Genomic DNA, 15,930 nt, shown 5'->3' on the forward strand with positions numbered 1-15,930 from the left:
GGAGATTCGAACAAGGTGCTTTGGTGGTTTTTGGTAGGGAAAGTTTAGGCAAAGGCTTAAACGACTATGCCATGTGCCCAAGCAAATGCCTAAGAGTTCCTAAAGGTGCTTAAAGTGTTTAAAAAAAAGAGGTGGTGTCGAGTGGCTCATGTGGTGTCCGAGCGGACACCTTGAGATGGCTGATCGGGTGCATGCTGGTCCGAGGAGCTCCATGTCCGAATGGCCGTGGCTGTGTGCGTGCGTCCGAAGGCTGGAGTCCGAGCGGATGTGCGTGCCTATGTCCGATCGGGTGTGCGTGCCTAAAGGGATGTCCGAGGAGTCCAGCACACGTGTCCGTGCCTAGGAGCCTGGAGGAGCTGCGCGCGTGGAACCGTCCAAGGAAGGGTGTGGTGTCCGAGCGGAAGCTGCTGTCTAAGGAGAGGGGCGCCTGGGTCCGAGGAGCTACGCATGTGGTTGTCCTATTGGACACCTAGTGAGGGCTCCGAGGCGTGTCCGAAGGCTCCGTGGGATATAGTCCGAGCAGCTCAAGTGCTTGTGTCCAAGGTGCTGCCGTGCATATGCCCAAGTAGATGCACACCGTGCATTCGAGGAGCCTACGAGGGTGTCCGGTCGGACACGCTTGATGACCAAAAAGAAGTTCAAGCCGAGGAGAGGCATAGTGTCCGAGGAGTTGGCCTAATGCCGAGTGGTTCAAATGGCCTAATACCGAAATTGTAATTCTAGCGCAACCAAATCGAGGATACTCAACAACCTGTCTCGGATACCATGATAATTTTGCAAAATAGATAAAAGGAGAATTGAGAGAGAATCAAAAGGGAGGCTATGTTTTCATTATATCAAGAAAATAGAGTTTGAAGAAATCACAAGACAAGTTCAGTCGTGGGGGTTTACGTGAAAGTTATCAACCGGATAGGTGCTTTTGGATGACCTCGAGAACATTTGGTTAGAAGAAAAGTTTACCATACGAAGAAAATCGTATAATAAACTTGGGGGGCAAATGTTATCCCAAAAAATTGGAGATCGATGACATGGCAATAGAGGTGACAAGTAGCAGTACATGGTCCGAAAAAGACACATTAAATAGTCAATAAATACATTGACTCCTCAGAGTTGTGATAAAGTGACTTGGCTTAGGAGTAGCTCAGTAAGCCATGTTAGACGAGATGTGCCATGTTAGACCAGAGTGCCATATTAGACGAGATGTGCCATGTTAGACCAGAGATGCCATGTTAGACGAGATGTGCCATATTAGACCAGAGAAGCCATGTTAGACGAGATGTGCCATGTTAGACCAGAGTGCCATGTTAGACGAGATATGGCATGTTAAACCAGTGTGCCATGTTAGACCAGAGACATGGCATGCTAGACCAGAGTGCCATGGTAGACCAGAGGAGTGCGTGTCCTACCAGCCAAGTGCGTGACTGTCCAGTAGAGGTATGGCCGACCAGAAGGTGATATTCATCAACCAGGTAGAACAGACTACGTCAAGATTCCCAGAAATGGCATCAACAAGAATCGGTCTTGTCATACGCGGGAATCTCTCATTCTTCCCACAAATTGGGTGTTCTGTTAAATTTTGTAATTTAAATATAATAAATATAATGAAATATCCCGATTCTAGGGGAGAGCAGGTGTATAATCCTAAGCCTATAAATATATGGTTGATGGGATGAGGAAAGGGCTTCTTCTTTTGAGACTTTTGGGGAAATTTTGGGTCTGAGTTTTCTAGAGAGAGAAAGTGCTTGTATCTGAAAAAATTATTGTATTATTGTAATCTGTACTGAAGAAACTCAGTTGGCTCAGTTCATCTGATTTTGAGTACAGATCTATAATCACAACTTTAAGTGGATTAGGCTATTACCAACATATTGGGGCTGAACCACTATAAAAATTGCGTGTGTTATTGTAATGCCCCAACTTCAGGGACCGTTACAGTGTGCCTTGTAAACAGTGCTAAACTCGCTAATCGAGTTATTTGGCCAAAATCGTGTACTAAGTATGATTAGCGGTTTAGGGATTAATTTTTTTGGTTAAGATGTAACGTTTCACTAGAACGTTTAATATATACATTGGGATCCCAAAAACATAGTTTCAAAGTCTATTACAGAAAAGTATTTACAACAGGCCGTTCTAAGCGGCAAAACAGGGTTCAACCCTAGTTCGTCTTTAAACCTCGGCCGTGGCGGACGAGCAGCTGCATATGTACACGTCATCACCTAAGCTCTTCAACTCAAGGATGGTCCAGCTTCCTTTTGCCTTTACCTGCACCACATAGCACCCGTGAGCCGAAGCCCAGCAAGAAAACACAATATAACATGATATAATATCATCAGTAATTGTATTGATTATTCAGGACCAACAGTTCAAACAAATAGGTGACTAACACAAGAGTCACAAATGTGGGGTCAGCACCCTTTAGCCATGTAACGATAGGGTCACCAGGGCTTAACTGGTAGGTTGTCCTTTCATAAGTTCGATCAGGACAGGTGCATGTTGAATGGTCACCAACATAACCTTCCTCTCGACTCTAGAGTCGTAACTATGGACAGCGTCCCCTAGCCATGTGACAAACAGTCGCCGGGGCCATATGCCCTGGCTATGAACATCTGGTTTTAGACCAGGCAAGCGCTTATGAGTTCATCGACTTTAGGGTCGGTCCAGCATTAATGCCATAGAGTCATTCAATGCATGTTCATCGACTTTAGGGTCGGTTCAGCATTAATGCCATAGAGCCATTCAATGCATGTTCATCGACTTTAGGGTCGGTCCAGCATTAATGCCATAGAGCCATTCAATGCATGTTCATCGACTTTAGGGTCGGTCCAGCATTAATGCCATAGAGTCATTCAATGCATAATATTCAACAATCCAACATGCACCAATAATAGCCATGCATGTCACGTTCAATAATCAACCAACATGCATCAAGAATAGCCGTGCATGTCATACTCAATAATCAACCAACATGCACCAATAATAGCCATGCATGTCACATATACACATGGTGCAGTTTTCTTACCTCAGATTCGAGCTATAATGATTAAAAGAACGACCCTTGAGAACGATCAACTTTTAGTCCTTTAGCGGTCACCTAGTCATAACCAAATATAGGATATCATCAATAAAAATGATCAACAAATGGTTCCCAGACCAAAACCTAGCCTCCGAGACATCAAACACTACTCAACTAGGTAGTAGGTTCGACCCCGAGGCCTAAGGCTTGAATCCCCAAGCTAAAAACATATTTCTGGCCAAAAAGCCACTAAGGGCCGCAGCCCTCCCCAGCTGCGCCACGGCGCGCCCCTCAAACAGAGGCAGCCCTCTCTGTCACACGCCAAGGGCCGCGGCGCACCACAGCCATGCCGTGGCGCTTAACCCAAACCAGCCAAAAACTCAGCACGCACCAGCTCGACTTTCCCCTGCGTTTTCCCTTGAAACCAGCCCTTCAAACTTGTCCCAAACCTCAACCTAACTTCCAATTCAACCACTAAACATCATCCACAACTCACCCTCATCATAACCCAAGTTAAACATCAACCAAACTTCTATTAATCCAAACTTTCTACAAGAAATTCACAAGCTGAAAACTAAAGCCCAAAACAGAGCACACCATAAAATTCATGACTAGAACTCACCTCAAACTCGATTTTGAATCCCATTTAATGGCTGAATCAAGTTCCCGCCTTTGATCTCCTAACTTAACTCCTCAAGATGGCTCTCAAAATTTGAAAGGAAGATGAAGGAGAAATGGTGTACGGGTGAGGGAGAAGGTTGAGGATAATGATGCTCTGTTTTTAACTATTCCATAGCCTTCTAAAACTCTAAGGCTTATACAAATCCTTAAGGTCAAAAGACCATAATGCCCCTAGGCCAATTAAATCCCTCTAAAGACTTCCGAGGGTAAAATCGTCATTTTCCGCCTATCACGTTAATTATAATTAACACTCTCAAATTCCCATTATTCACAACATTCTCAAATACCAATAAATCATATCCCATTACCCTTTTATTCCCAGTAATGCTCTAATCATCAAAATGACCCCGAGACTCACCTCGAGCCCCGAACTTAAACCAGTTATGACTAGACCGAACACTTACATCCCATGATAGTCTCATGCCGAATAGCTCGAACCCATCCACCTTATAATATCGCTATATTAATTAATCACAACCATGCCCCAAAATACACAATTATGCCCACAGCGGCCAAATTACCAAAATGCCCTCATAATTAACATATGAACCCATATGCATGCATTCACCATCATATAATAATATAATTCACGTAAACATGCATATAATCATTAAATACCATAATAAATCAATTATGGCCATCTCGGCCTCCTAATCAAGGTTCTAAACCTTATTAGGAAATTTGGGGCATTACAGTTATTTACTTTCTTTTCAAAACCGTCTGTGTCGTTTTATTTCTCTTGAATGTTTTATCGTTTTTGACGTTCTCACGTCATTGGCCAAAAACGCGGTCAACAATTAATACAAACGACTCAAATTTAAATGCAGCTTTTATGTAATACCCTATAAAAAAAAACCCTATAAAAGAATGTCAATTATAAATTATAAAGTAATTTATACATGACTTTAGTATTTGGGATATTAGTTTAGTATTAAGCTCCAAAACCATAAAATATGTATAAATTTTTAGAAATTTATGTGAAATTTTTTATAATATTATCTCACATAAAAATTCAATAATTAAAAAATAGCTGGAATTGGAACTAAATTTAAACATATTAGTCATATACAACATATCGCTCTCTTATATATTATGGGAGTGAATTAATCCATGCATGATTCATATTTGTCTAATTAATAAGTATTAAGTGTGCAACGTTTATTTTAAGATAATTTTGTGTTTAAGCATTACTTATTTAGATATCAATATTCTGACTTTACAGTAAGAGTGTTTATTGGTTCACATCTAATATTTTAGGTTTATTTGATCTAATATAATTATCAATTGTATATTGAAACTCACAATCAATTCAATCCAATTAATTTGACTCAACCAATCAAATCAAATCAAATTATCTATTGAATTGAATCGGTTCTCTCCATTAAATGTGTCCTTTGCTTATTTAAATTTATTTAGGTTAACTTTTCAATTATAAAAACACTAATTACTCATTCAAATTATTCAAAATAATATAAATGAACACTAATTAGTTCATATAATATAAAACAACACAAATCCAACCTAAATGTATTTTAAAATTATATAAAATTATGTAATTGTATAGGTTCGATCAGGTTATATTAAATTTTTACATATCTCGTCCAACAATCTATCAATCCAATTTAGATCTTCAAAAAATAAATTCAATCATTATTGTATTTCTAATTTTTTTTTTTCAATCAATTACAATTAGATCTTTTAAATTATGCACACCTGGACTATTCTTCTATATTTTACATTACTATAAATAAGTAAATATTTAAATAATTTCATATTTTTTTACACCTTTTTAAAAAAATATATTAGGTGTAAAAGTATTGGCACTTGATAAATTAGATCAAAATCGAATAATCGACATAACTGAAGTTTTTTTAACATAAAATTGGTCATCATTTTCAGGACTTTTCCATGCATTTTCATTTTTTTTTAAATTCCCTTGTTGGTGGCAATAAATTATGTTGATCAGATATTATACTTAATCAAGTTGGTTCGATTCTCAAATTAGAAATTAGGAATACGCCAATTAATTATTTTGTAAAATAATGAATAATCATAAAAAAAATATTATTTTTAATTATTACAAATTTTAAAATTTAACGATAAAATTTTGGTAAAATCAAAATCACGAAAAATCCTCAAAAACATTTTGACCGTTTTTTTGGTTAAAAAAAGGGAGAAAATCTGAAAATGAAATTTTAATTTATTATTCCATTTGATATGCATACACTGAATACACATCAAAATCCTACGTAATATTAATAAATATAAATAGAAAAATCACTTAATAGATGATCTTAATTAGTACTATAGATTATCATCTAAAGGTGAATTAATTAAAAATAATCTAATAATAAGCAGTGTATACTTTGGACTAAACAAATTATATTCTAATTGAGATGTTATAACTAAATAAAAATATTAGTGCAAACAAATTTTCCTAACACCAAAAATATCAATTTTAACAACAATAATAACAAAAACTCATTAATAACCATTACATATTTAACAGTAATTCAAATGGAAAATAAATTTTTAATTTTCTCCTTTGAGTACAAATAAATGACATAATATATTTATTTATTTGATTGTATGTATAATTATTACTATATAAATGTATATTTTGTAGCTAATTACATTTTAGAATGTTTTTTTATTTATAATTGACTTAAATTAGGATGAATTTTTTTTATAATAAAATAGAGATTATTTTTATATAGATATTTTTATTGTATATAGATCATGCCCCATGTCCACATGCATGCAACTCTCTCTATTGTTAATTAATAAATGTAATTACTAATTATTATTTTAAATTTGAGTGGAGAAGATAGAGAAGAGAGTGAAGAATTGTACTTGATATGTTTCATAAACACTATGATTGTTCAATAATATATATATATATATATAAATAAATATATAAACTAACTCAGAAACAAGAGCAAATCTAGGTCTTAGTGCTTGCTAATTAATTCATTCACATAAGTACATTGGGATACAGTCAAATCCCAATGTACCAAAATAAATATTCGAGTCTTCCCATCAATATATAATCCAATTAATTAAAAATATTAATTATTATTGATATTTATATAGAATTCCACTCCATTTTTGTGGCTCAAAGAATGCATTCTAGGGGATGATGCTCTCATTGACCTTGTTTCTATAACACAATGACTTTTAACAAACTTGCAAATAACAAAATGATTATAATTATTATTAATTTCTTAGTTTGAGAAGCCAAAACAAAAAACATCAAATATAATTTCTCATGTCATGTGGGTCAGATATATATGTATATTATATAATCATATATTAAATATATGTGTGACCTCATCTCTAATACGATTATTTGTCGAATCCCATGTACTTCTTTGCTTGTTTTTTAATATATGGTTTTCATATGCCATTCACAAGCTGCAATGCAAACCAAAATGGACAAAGTCCAAGAAAGCTACAAATCTTTTTGTTTTTTTCCTCATTGATAATCCAAATTACCCATTTTCTTGTATGATATATCTAATTAATTAATAATTATAGCTTAATATATATGATTTAACTAAATAAATGAACTTAGTTAGGAATAGAATTTGTGATTTGGAATTTAATGGGAAGTTCTGAAGTTTGCATATTCCTCATTTTAATAACAATATTATCTTATCTCAATTATATATATAATATATATATTTTCTATATAAAAAATGTGTAAATAACGGATATTCTTGATTTTAACAATTTTTTAATTTTTTTCTGTTAATTTTAACGAAATATTCTTATATTTAACAGTAGATTGTAAACATATCTTAAACTTAAATAAAATTAGATAAATAAATTAAAATAAGATATTTTTGAGATATTTTACAATGATAATTATATAAAAATAATAAAACCATATATTTTATAACTTAAATAAAATTTCATTCAACTTAAACTTAATATTATATTAAACATATAATATATAATCTTTTGTTGTTACTGTCAAATTTAAAAACTAAAACAAACATAAACTTAAACAAAAATAAATAAATAAATATATTAATTAAAATAATATATTTTAAAGATAATTTAAATAATTAAATCATATTCATTTAAAATTAATAAAGGCATACATATTATTTTTTTATCTAATAAATTTGTATGATACTTTGTGTTTTTATCAACTGATTGAAGCTCTTTTTTTTTCCATCAAATTCACCAAAGGACATTGTGAGATACATTAAAAACTAAAAATAATTAATGCATTTATACTAACTTCTACACTATGACTTTTAATTTATTCCATTATATATATATTTTTAAAAGTGAACCGATTTTTATTAAAATTGTAAACAGTGTTTACAACTTTGAAACTAAACAAACTTGCATTACACATTGCTCTTACCTATAATAAAAATAAATACAAGTATATGGTAGACTAATTCCTTAAGGTAAATCAAAAAACACTTAAATAATTAAAGTCATTTAAAGAACTACATAACTTAGACGGTACTGATGTGTGTCTTTTTGTATATATGCGTGAAAAACATTATAGTATTGTTCATTTAAGATTTCACTATTTATGCTTCTTGAGACAAAATGAAATAAATAAAGCTTTGTACTTTTTGGCTTTGCTGATCTACCAAGTTGATCATTAATTTGATGCCCTGTTCACATATATAAATATATATTTTTTTTAAAAAAAAAACATTGTCAATTTCCCTAGTGTACACAAGTGTTGGTGAGCTTAATTTTTTCTCAATGGCATTTTTAGAAATTGGACATCCATTTTATTCCTTATTATCACTTAGTAAGTACTCTCACTAATTAAGCATATGACTACAAATATGGAGCTATCTACTATATATGTCTAAGCACTTTGAGTTGAGAAATAATCCAATTTTGACTATAGAACAAAACGGCAAATATTTGTTAATTAGAATTGTCCCATTCTAATATTAAACTAGAAACCCCCCACCCAACAAAAAAGTGAAGAAATTATACTTGGGAGGAAAAAAAATTGGCTGTGATATTGAAAGCTCAACAAGCAATCATATAGTGGAGGAGATTGGAATTAATTCTTAGGACACATTTTAACTTTTTTAAATAGTGATACTATCACAATATAGATTAAAAAGAAAAATATAGATTTATAAAAGAGTTACCAATCCAAGATAACAGGAGAAAGTATTTCGAAAATTAGATTGAATATTAAAATCGTTGAATCAGTAGTAATATATTTGCATATTTGTCTTTAGATTCTCTCGTTCTGGTTTTGGCTCTGAGTAACATAATATTTATCAGAATGAACTGAGTGTAATTTTTACTGATATTAAAGCTTTATTGTCTATTCTTCCAATGACATCTCGTTTATTTTTGTTGCAATTTAATATTGCGGCCCGCGAATTAGATAAGCATGTCATTTGGTTAGACAACAGGTTTTCATAGTTGGAAGCGATCTCTCCTCGAATCTCTTTGTACAAAAAAAATAATACATTTGCATGATTGTAATATGCTTTAAAGGCGATTCTCTATACGTTTCTACTGGGGTTAGATCTAGCTTTTATCAGTATCTCATATACGACATGAGTTTTCATTGTGCTCAGGTTGATTTGTTCTATCACCGTATCATTATTCAGCGCCATTGTCTTTATCTGAGTCATCTCCTTTGTGAGATCTGTGTTGTTCTTTTTTAGTATCGCCTGACTTGAACGACCGTAGTCCAATTTTTTTTTTTTTTTTTAAGGGAGATATAAAAGGGTAGATTTTAAAATTTTAAAAGAGAGGTTGATGGTGGTGGTGAATGGTGATAGCAAAATAATGGAATTAAAAAAAATTAGGTGAGTTGAAGTAAATAGTGGAGAAATGGTGAAAGAAACAAGAGGACGGCCACATTTGTTTCTCGACACGTTTTGCGAGAATTTGCTTTGCTTTCGCTTCCTTCACATTCACATGTCTAATTCACTCAACACCACACTACACTACACGCCCACTCCAACAACACCTACACGGTCAGATCTCATAATTTTAATTATAATAAAAATAGGGAAAATAAAAATAATTTATACCAACATTAATAATAAATATATAATTTATAAGAAAAACAAAAGAATAAATGAGACACCTCTTTGTCTTGGCCTCTGGCTTCTGCTATATATTCTAGCTACCTTTAAAAAATAAAATAAAATCAACTCTTCAAAGTTGAATAGGCTTATTTAGTTTGTAGAGATTTATCAAAATTAATCAACTAATTTCATCTTCTAGTCAAAATTGAAGCTTATCTAGTTAAGAACATTTACCAAGACTATAAAATTTTAAATAAGAATTATACACATTTTTAGATTTAAAAGAATATCGGATTAAACTATTTTGATATTTAAGTTAAGGGTTGTATTGAGTAAATATTAAAAAGAAAATTATAGTAAATATTTATTTATTGTAGAATTTAGCATCTAAAATACTTGGACTCTAAATTTGACACTCATTTTGTCTCATTGTATTAAAATTTAACATTGCCAATTTGCCACAAACATAAATCACTTGAAAAAATAATTTGACATGTGATATTAAATTATTTGCCAGCATTAATGAGTGTTTATTTCCATTAATAATAATAATCATGTATCACCATATTTAGTAGTTACCATATACAACAATAAGGGCAAAATGGTAATTTCAAGTGCACAAATTGATTGCGGGTGGTATAGAAGAAGATTTCATTAGTACGGCGCCGTTTAGGCATCTCGACTATTTTTTTTGGCTGTTGAATTTAAGAGAAAATGACATTTCTTCTTATTTATTATAATCACCTACACTTCCCATACGTTATAAAAACAACGTCACGTGCCCAATTAAACCAAACCAAATTTGTTCACTTCATTTCATATAAATAATAATAACAATATTAATTACATTTATTTTAACTAATTTCTTCACCTTCTTTTTGTACATTTTTTTTTCTATATATATACATATATATATTTTTCAAATAGTGCTCAAAAGGGTTTGATCTTAGTACTTGGTAAGTTCTGATTTTAATGTCTTATATATTTATACACGAAAGAGTTACACAACGATGATGAGTAGTAATATTAAGTAGCCATTGATACATACACATCATAACTTTAAATTTTTATAGAGAATAAGATCCAACCAAAGCAACAAACATAAATTGCTTTAACACGTTTATATATAAATAAATTTGTGAAAATAACTTTTTTTTTTAAGTAATTTTGTTTTTTTAGTTTATTTTTGATAATTTTTTACAAAATAAATTCTTTTTAAAATTCGACTAATTGTCTAAATTTTTTATTAGTTGTCTAAATTATGAGAGACTATTTTAAAAAAAATTATTAAAACAAAACTAAAGTGTAAAGCTCTCATTGATAATGAATTTGAATACAATTTTATCAACTTGAAAACTTGAAGTGCACCCGCAAAAATCTCTGATTGATAGAAAACAAGGATTTTACGTTTCCTTCGCTTTTTGAAATTTTATTCCAAAATCTTAAAATCAATATTCTAATTTTCACTTTTTCTATGCTCTCCTCCTCTCCACCAATCACAAATTTCGTTTTTTAAAACTTAAAAACAGTTTACTGACATTGAACCAATCACATTTTCAAAAACATGTTTTTAGTCACTAAATTTATATTTTCATTTCAGAATCTTAATTTTTAAAAATACAATTTTCTAATCGCGAATCAATCAGATCCTAAAATAACTTTAAAAAATAAGACATTTTGTAAAAAAAAAAAAATTTATTTATATATTAGAAATATTTGTGTAATGAAAAGAAAAAAAACATAAAAGAGTTAAAGTAAACATATTTTACGATAACGACACTTCTCTTATAGTACATACCAACATTAAGCTTCAAATAATTTTGTCCCTAAGTGTAGCTAATATTATTATTAAGTAACGTACAATGAGTAAAGTAATTAATTACAAAATGCCAAGTTGATTTGAGAAGTTAATTATTGCCATAAAAAATTGGTTCTCTTATCAAGTTGCTAAGAAATTTACTGACCCAAGAAAGAAAAAAAAAGTGTAAATGGTAAAAGACCAAAAAAGATTGTAGGCGAATCACTGTTTTCGACTTTGACTAGCTATAACAGACAAGACTTTGGTTTACTTTTTACATAAACAGCTAATCAAATACTGAAACGTGTCGAGCCGTATTGTCTAGGCTGTACTGTACCGCACTGGAACACTTTCTCGGCCGTACAAACAAAATAGTAAAACTAAAAATTCAAAAAAAAAAAAAAAAGTGAGATTAAGGAAGAAGAGCGTGCATGGTTAAGGACAGTGGTTATTAATGTTGCCGATATCGAGGTTGCCTGCCACGTTACCCTTAGCTGTAAATGATAAGGGTTAAAATGGTAATTTCACTAGACTAGAAAGTATAACGGCAACGGTCTCTGCTACACTCTCTAAAGTACATTTTTCAAAAACTGACCAAAATAACCCGTTGAAGGTAAAAACTCTAATCACCCTATTTAATGGGCATTATGATAATTAATTAAATTAAAGTTGTAAAAAAAATTAAAAGTTTTTTTCAGTCAAAGGAAAGACTGTACCCACCATGTGTGTATCTCACGTGACCTGAATCCCAAATTCCGAGAATATCAATTCTCTTGCTGACTCAGCTGGGGACTCCCTTTCTGATCTCTCCCTGGCCGTTGGATTATCCGCGATGGCTCAGGTTCTGCCACGTGTTCGGTTCCCACTTGCGCCACTTATGCGGCGGCACGATAAGAATATCTGCGGTAGCCGGTGCCGGAGCCGGAATCTTTTGCTACGTAGACCCAGCTACTCACCGGTAAAAGTCTGATAAAACAATAAATATTTGAATTAATATTAATAAGTAATAAGTCACGTATTTAAGAAATATTTTTAATGTGGAAATAATTAAAATCGAATAAAAACAAGAAAAGTTAAAACTATAATAATAATAATAATATTAATTAAAATTGGGCATTTAAACCAGGTTTAGTGATTACGGCTGTTTGGTGGATCCTATAAAGTAGCAAGTTCCGCTATAGACCACAACAGTTTGCTCTTTTTCTTCTCTGTGTATTACCTCTCTTTCTTTTTCTAACTTTCTCTCTCGTGCTCAACTTTCTTTTCCTTTCCAAGATTTTCCCGGGAATCTGAGAGAAAATATTCGAGTCCAAGGGGTGTGGCATTTCAGAGATAGTTCCTTTAAGTGAAGCCAAAGAGAGTGTAGTAGCTACTGAGAGCTTCGACTTTTCTTATTCCAAAACATTTATTCCATTTGCTACCTTTCCGGTAAAGCTATTGCCCACGAACCCATCTTTCTTTCCTTTTCTTTTTTTTTTATCGATTTGTTTTTTTCTTTCCGAAACTTTCCCAGAAAATTTGCCATTTCCCATTTTCCATTTTCATCAATTTCCTCTTTTTTCCTTTTTCTCTTTCTCAGTTTGGGGTCTCCAACTCTCAGTCTCTTCTCCCCAAATCCACGCTCAGGATAGTATATATCTCTCTGCTTTTTCCGTACTGTGGGTCTCTTCTATAATTTCCTTTTCTCTCTCGTCACGCTTACTCTTCGTTTTTCTCTCTCCTTTTTTCTGGGTGTGACTTTCCGTGAAATTTCTCGTCCTTTCATAAACTTTTTCAAGCGTTTTATTTAAAACCCAAAACCAGTGGTGGAAGATATTTTTTTTAATTTTTTTTTCCAAAGCTTTGCTTGCTTCTCTTTAACGTGTCTCTGTTTCAGCTTTACCTTCCTTTATTATCTTCTCCATAAGCTTCTTCTTCTTCTTCTTATAATCTCTTTTTTTTTATTCTCTCCTCGTGTCTAGTCTCAAAGGAATCTCTCTTTTTTCTCTTCACTTTTTACTCCATTATTTCACTCTCACTCACTGCTCACTTCGCTTTCAAATGCCATAACAACACCACTTGAGAATCTCAAAAAGAGAAGCTTCTCAAACATGAATCGAGGAGGTCCAGTAATCAAGTTTTCCGAGCACAAAAACCACACTAAGCTCAGTACCCAACAACAACACAATACGAAAACGGCTCCATTGCCGGCGCCGGAGATGGTCAGACCAAGGATAGTACGTATTTCAGTCACTGACGGCGATGCCACCGATTCTTCCAGCGACGAGGAGGAATACAACAACCGTGTCCACCCATTTGGTCGTCAGAGAGTTAAGAAGTTCGTTAACGAGATTACCATTGAGTCGTGTTCGAGCGAAACCAGTGCCGTTTGGAAGAGCAGATCGTCGAGAAACTCCCGGAAGAGGCCCGCCACAGGAAGAACTAGAGTCCCGGCCGCGACTCGCCGGAGTATGAAGGCGACGTCGTCTCCGGCAGCCGTTGTAGCGGCAAAGAAGTTCCGCGGTGTGAGACAGAGACCTTGGGGAAAATGGGCGGCGGAGATCAGAGATCCTCTGAGACGTGTACGGCTCTGGCTCGGTACGTACAACACCGCAGAGGAAGCTGCCATGGTGTACGACAACGCGGCCATTCAGCTGCGTGGACCCGACGCGCTCACTAACTTCGCTACGCCACCGGTAACGGTCAATGTTGTTTCAGAGAATAAAACGACGGTTAGTTCCGGCTACTACTCAGGCGAGGAATCGAACAACAACCTTTGCTCTCCAACCTCAGTTCTTCGGTGTCCTTCGCCTTCGATCGAAGAAGCCGACTCACCAGCCTCGAAAGAAAAGCGAGATATCGGCGAAATGCGAGACGATTCCTGCGTATCAGAGAACTTCTCGGAGTTTTCAGAGCATTCTAGTTACGGTTCGTTCATTCCCGACGATATTTTCGATTTCCATAGCTCCATACCCGACTTTTTCGACGAGACGAGTTTACGAGACGGTATTTTGTGTGATGACTTCTCCGACATTTTCACCGAGACATGTTGGGATTTCGGTGTTGCCTCCAAAACGTTCCCAATGGATGATTATTTTCAAGATATCGGCGATATTTTCAGTTCAGATCCTCTCGTTGCTCTATGAGACAACACAGCTTCTATTCCATCAATCTCACGATTTTTGGCAAAAATTTTTGTACCGGCGGGAATCGAAATATCGGCTGTCTTTTTTTTTTTTTCTTGTAATTTTTTTTTTCAAATTTTGTTTGTATTAGTTTATTTATTTTAACCATATATATTAGTGTTAATTAATGTAAGAAAATCTCCGTCACAGTAACGGTGATGGACGAGTTTGAGTTAAATTGTACGGTCGTTTGTTACTATCCTTTGTTTAAATAAAAAAAAAAATTAATTGCACGTGCCCTTCCACGTGACTTTCCACATCGTGAATGGTTAAACAAAAAAATTTTAAAAAATCAGAGTAAATAATTATTAATTATATAAGTCGGTGCAAAAACTACATACAATAATACAATACACCACACGTGCTGTGGATATACATTTCTGTGTTAATAGTAAAATTAATGAATTAAATTACAAAAAGTTTGGTAAATATTTATAGGAAATAAAATATCTAATTTTTCTTATTATTAAAAAAATAAGTTTCACTGACATTGTCAGAATAGGGACACGTGGCAAGAAAATGATGGGGGAGAATTCGGAGGTGGGAAAAGTAGGGTTTGTGCGGTTATGGCCGTTACGTTGGTGGAGAGACACTATGCCTGCTCTGATTATTAGAGCTCTCTCACTGTACTAAAAGTCTCTTTTTTTTTTCACTCAGAAAATTTTCTTTCTTTGAGAGATTTTTTTTTTTTGCCAATTTTTGATTTTGGTGCTCTGTATCATTGTACCTCATTCTTTTTTTTATCTTATTCTAAAATGTTCTTTCCTTTTATGGTAAAAAATGTTATTTACATTTATGTCTGTACAGAAATATAAAAAAATGTTTGACACTTTATGATTTGTGTGAAATTTTAAGACCTTATTTTGGTAATGTGTTTTCATTTCTGTTATTTTTAGTAAGTAAGAGAAGTAATTAAAATGATATGGTATGGTATGGTATGATTAATGTTTTTGAGAAATATTTGTTTTTATGAATAATCATAATTATAATATTACCCAAATGAGCACTAATTTTAGGGAATTGAAAGTTTTAGTTTTAATACATACTATATTTATACATATACAGGAAACTTATATTCAAAATTAATATACAATGATACATGTATGGTATCTATATATTAGAATATTTTTCTTAGGACAAATGAATTTTCATTGAATATAATTAAGTAGAATGTTCAATACATGTCTGAAATAGGAAAATAGCAAACAGATGACCAACAATAACTAACAAGGAAGA

General features: G+C 33.2%; 1 protein-coding gene across 1 annotated transcript; it reads left to right on the forward strand.

Annotated features, from left to right (window-relative positions):
• Window positions 1-12,710: 12,710 nt before the first annotated feature.
• On the forward strand, window positions 12,711-14,951 carry LOC133778555 (ethylene-responsive transcription factor CRF2). Its single transcript, XM_062218524.1, has one exon. The coding sequence runs from the start codon at window positions 13,621-13,623 to the stop codon at window positions 14,653-14,655; it is 1,035 nt and encodes a 344-aa protein (XP_062074508.1). The 5' UTR covers window positions 12,711-13,620; the 3' UTR covers window positions 14,656-14,951.
• The last annotated feature ends 979 nt before the right edge of the window (window positions 14,952-15,930 follow it).

This window comes from Humulus lupulus, chromosome 5 (genome assembly GCF_963169125.1).
Source record: "Humulus lupulus chromosome 5, drHumLupu1.1, whole genome shotgun sequence".
NCBI classification, from domain to species: domain Eukaryota; kingdom Viridiplantae; phylum Streptophyta; class Magnoliopsida; order Rosales; family Cannabaceae; genus Humulus; species Humulus lupulus.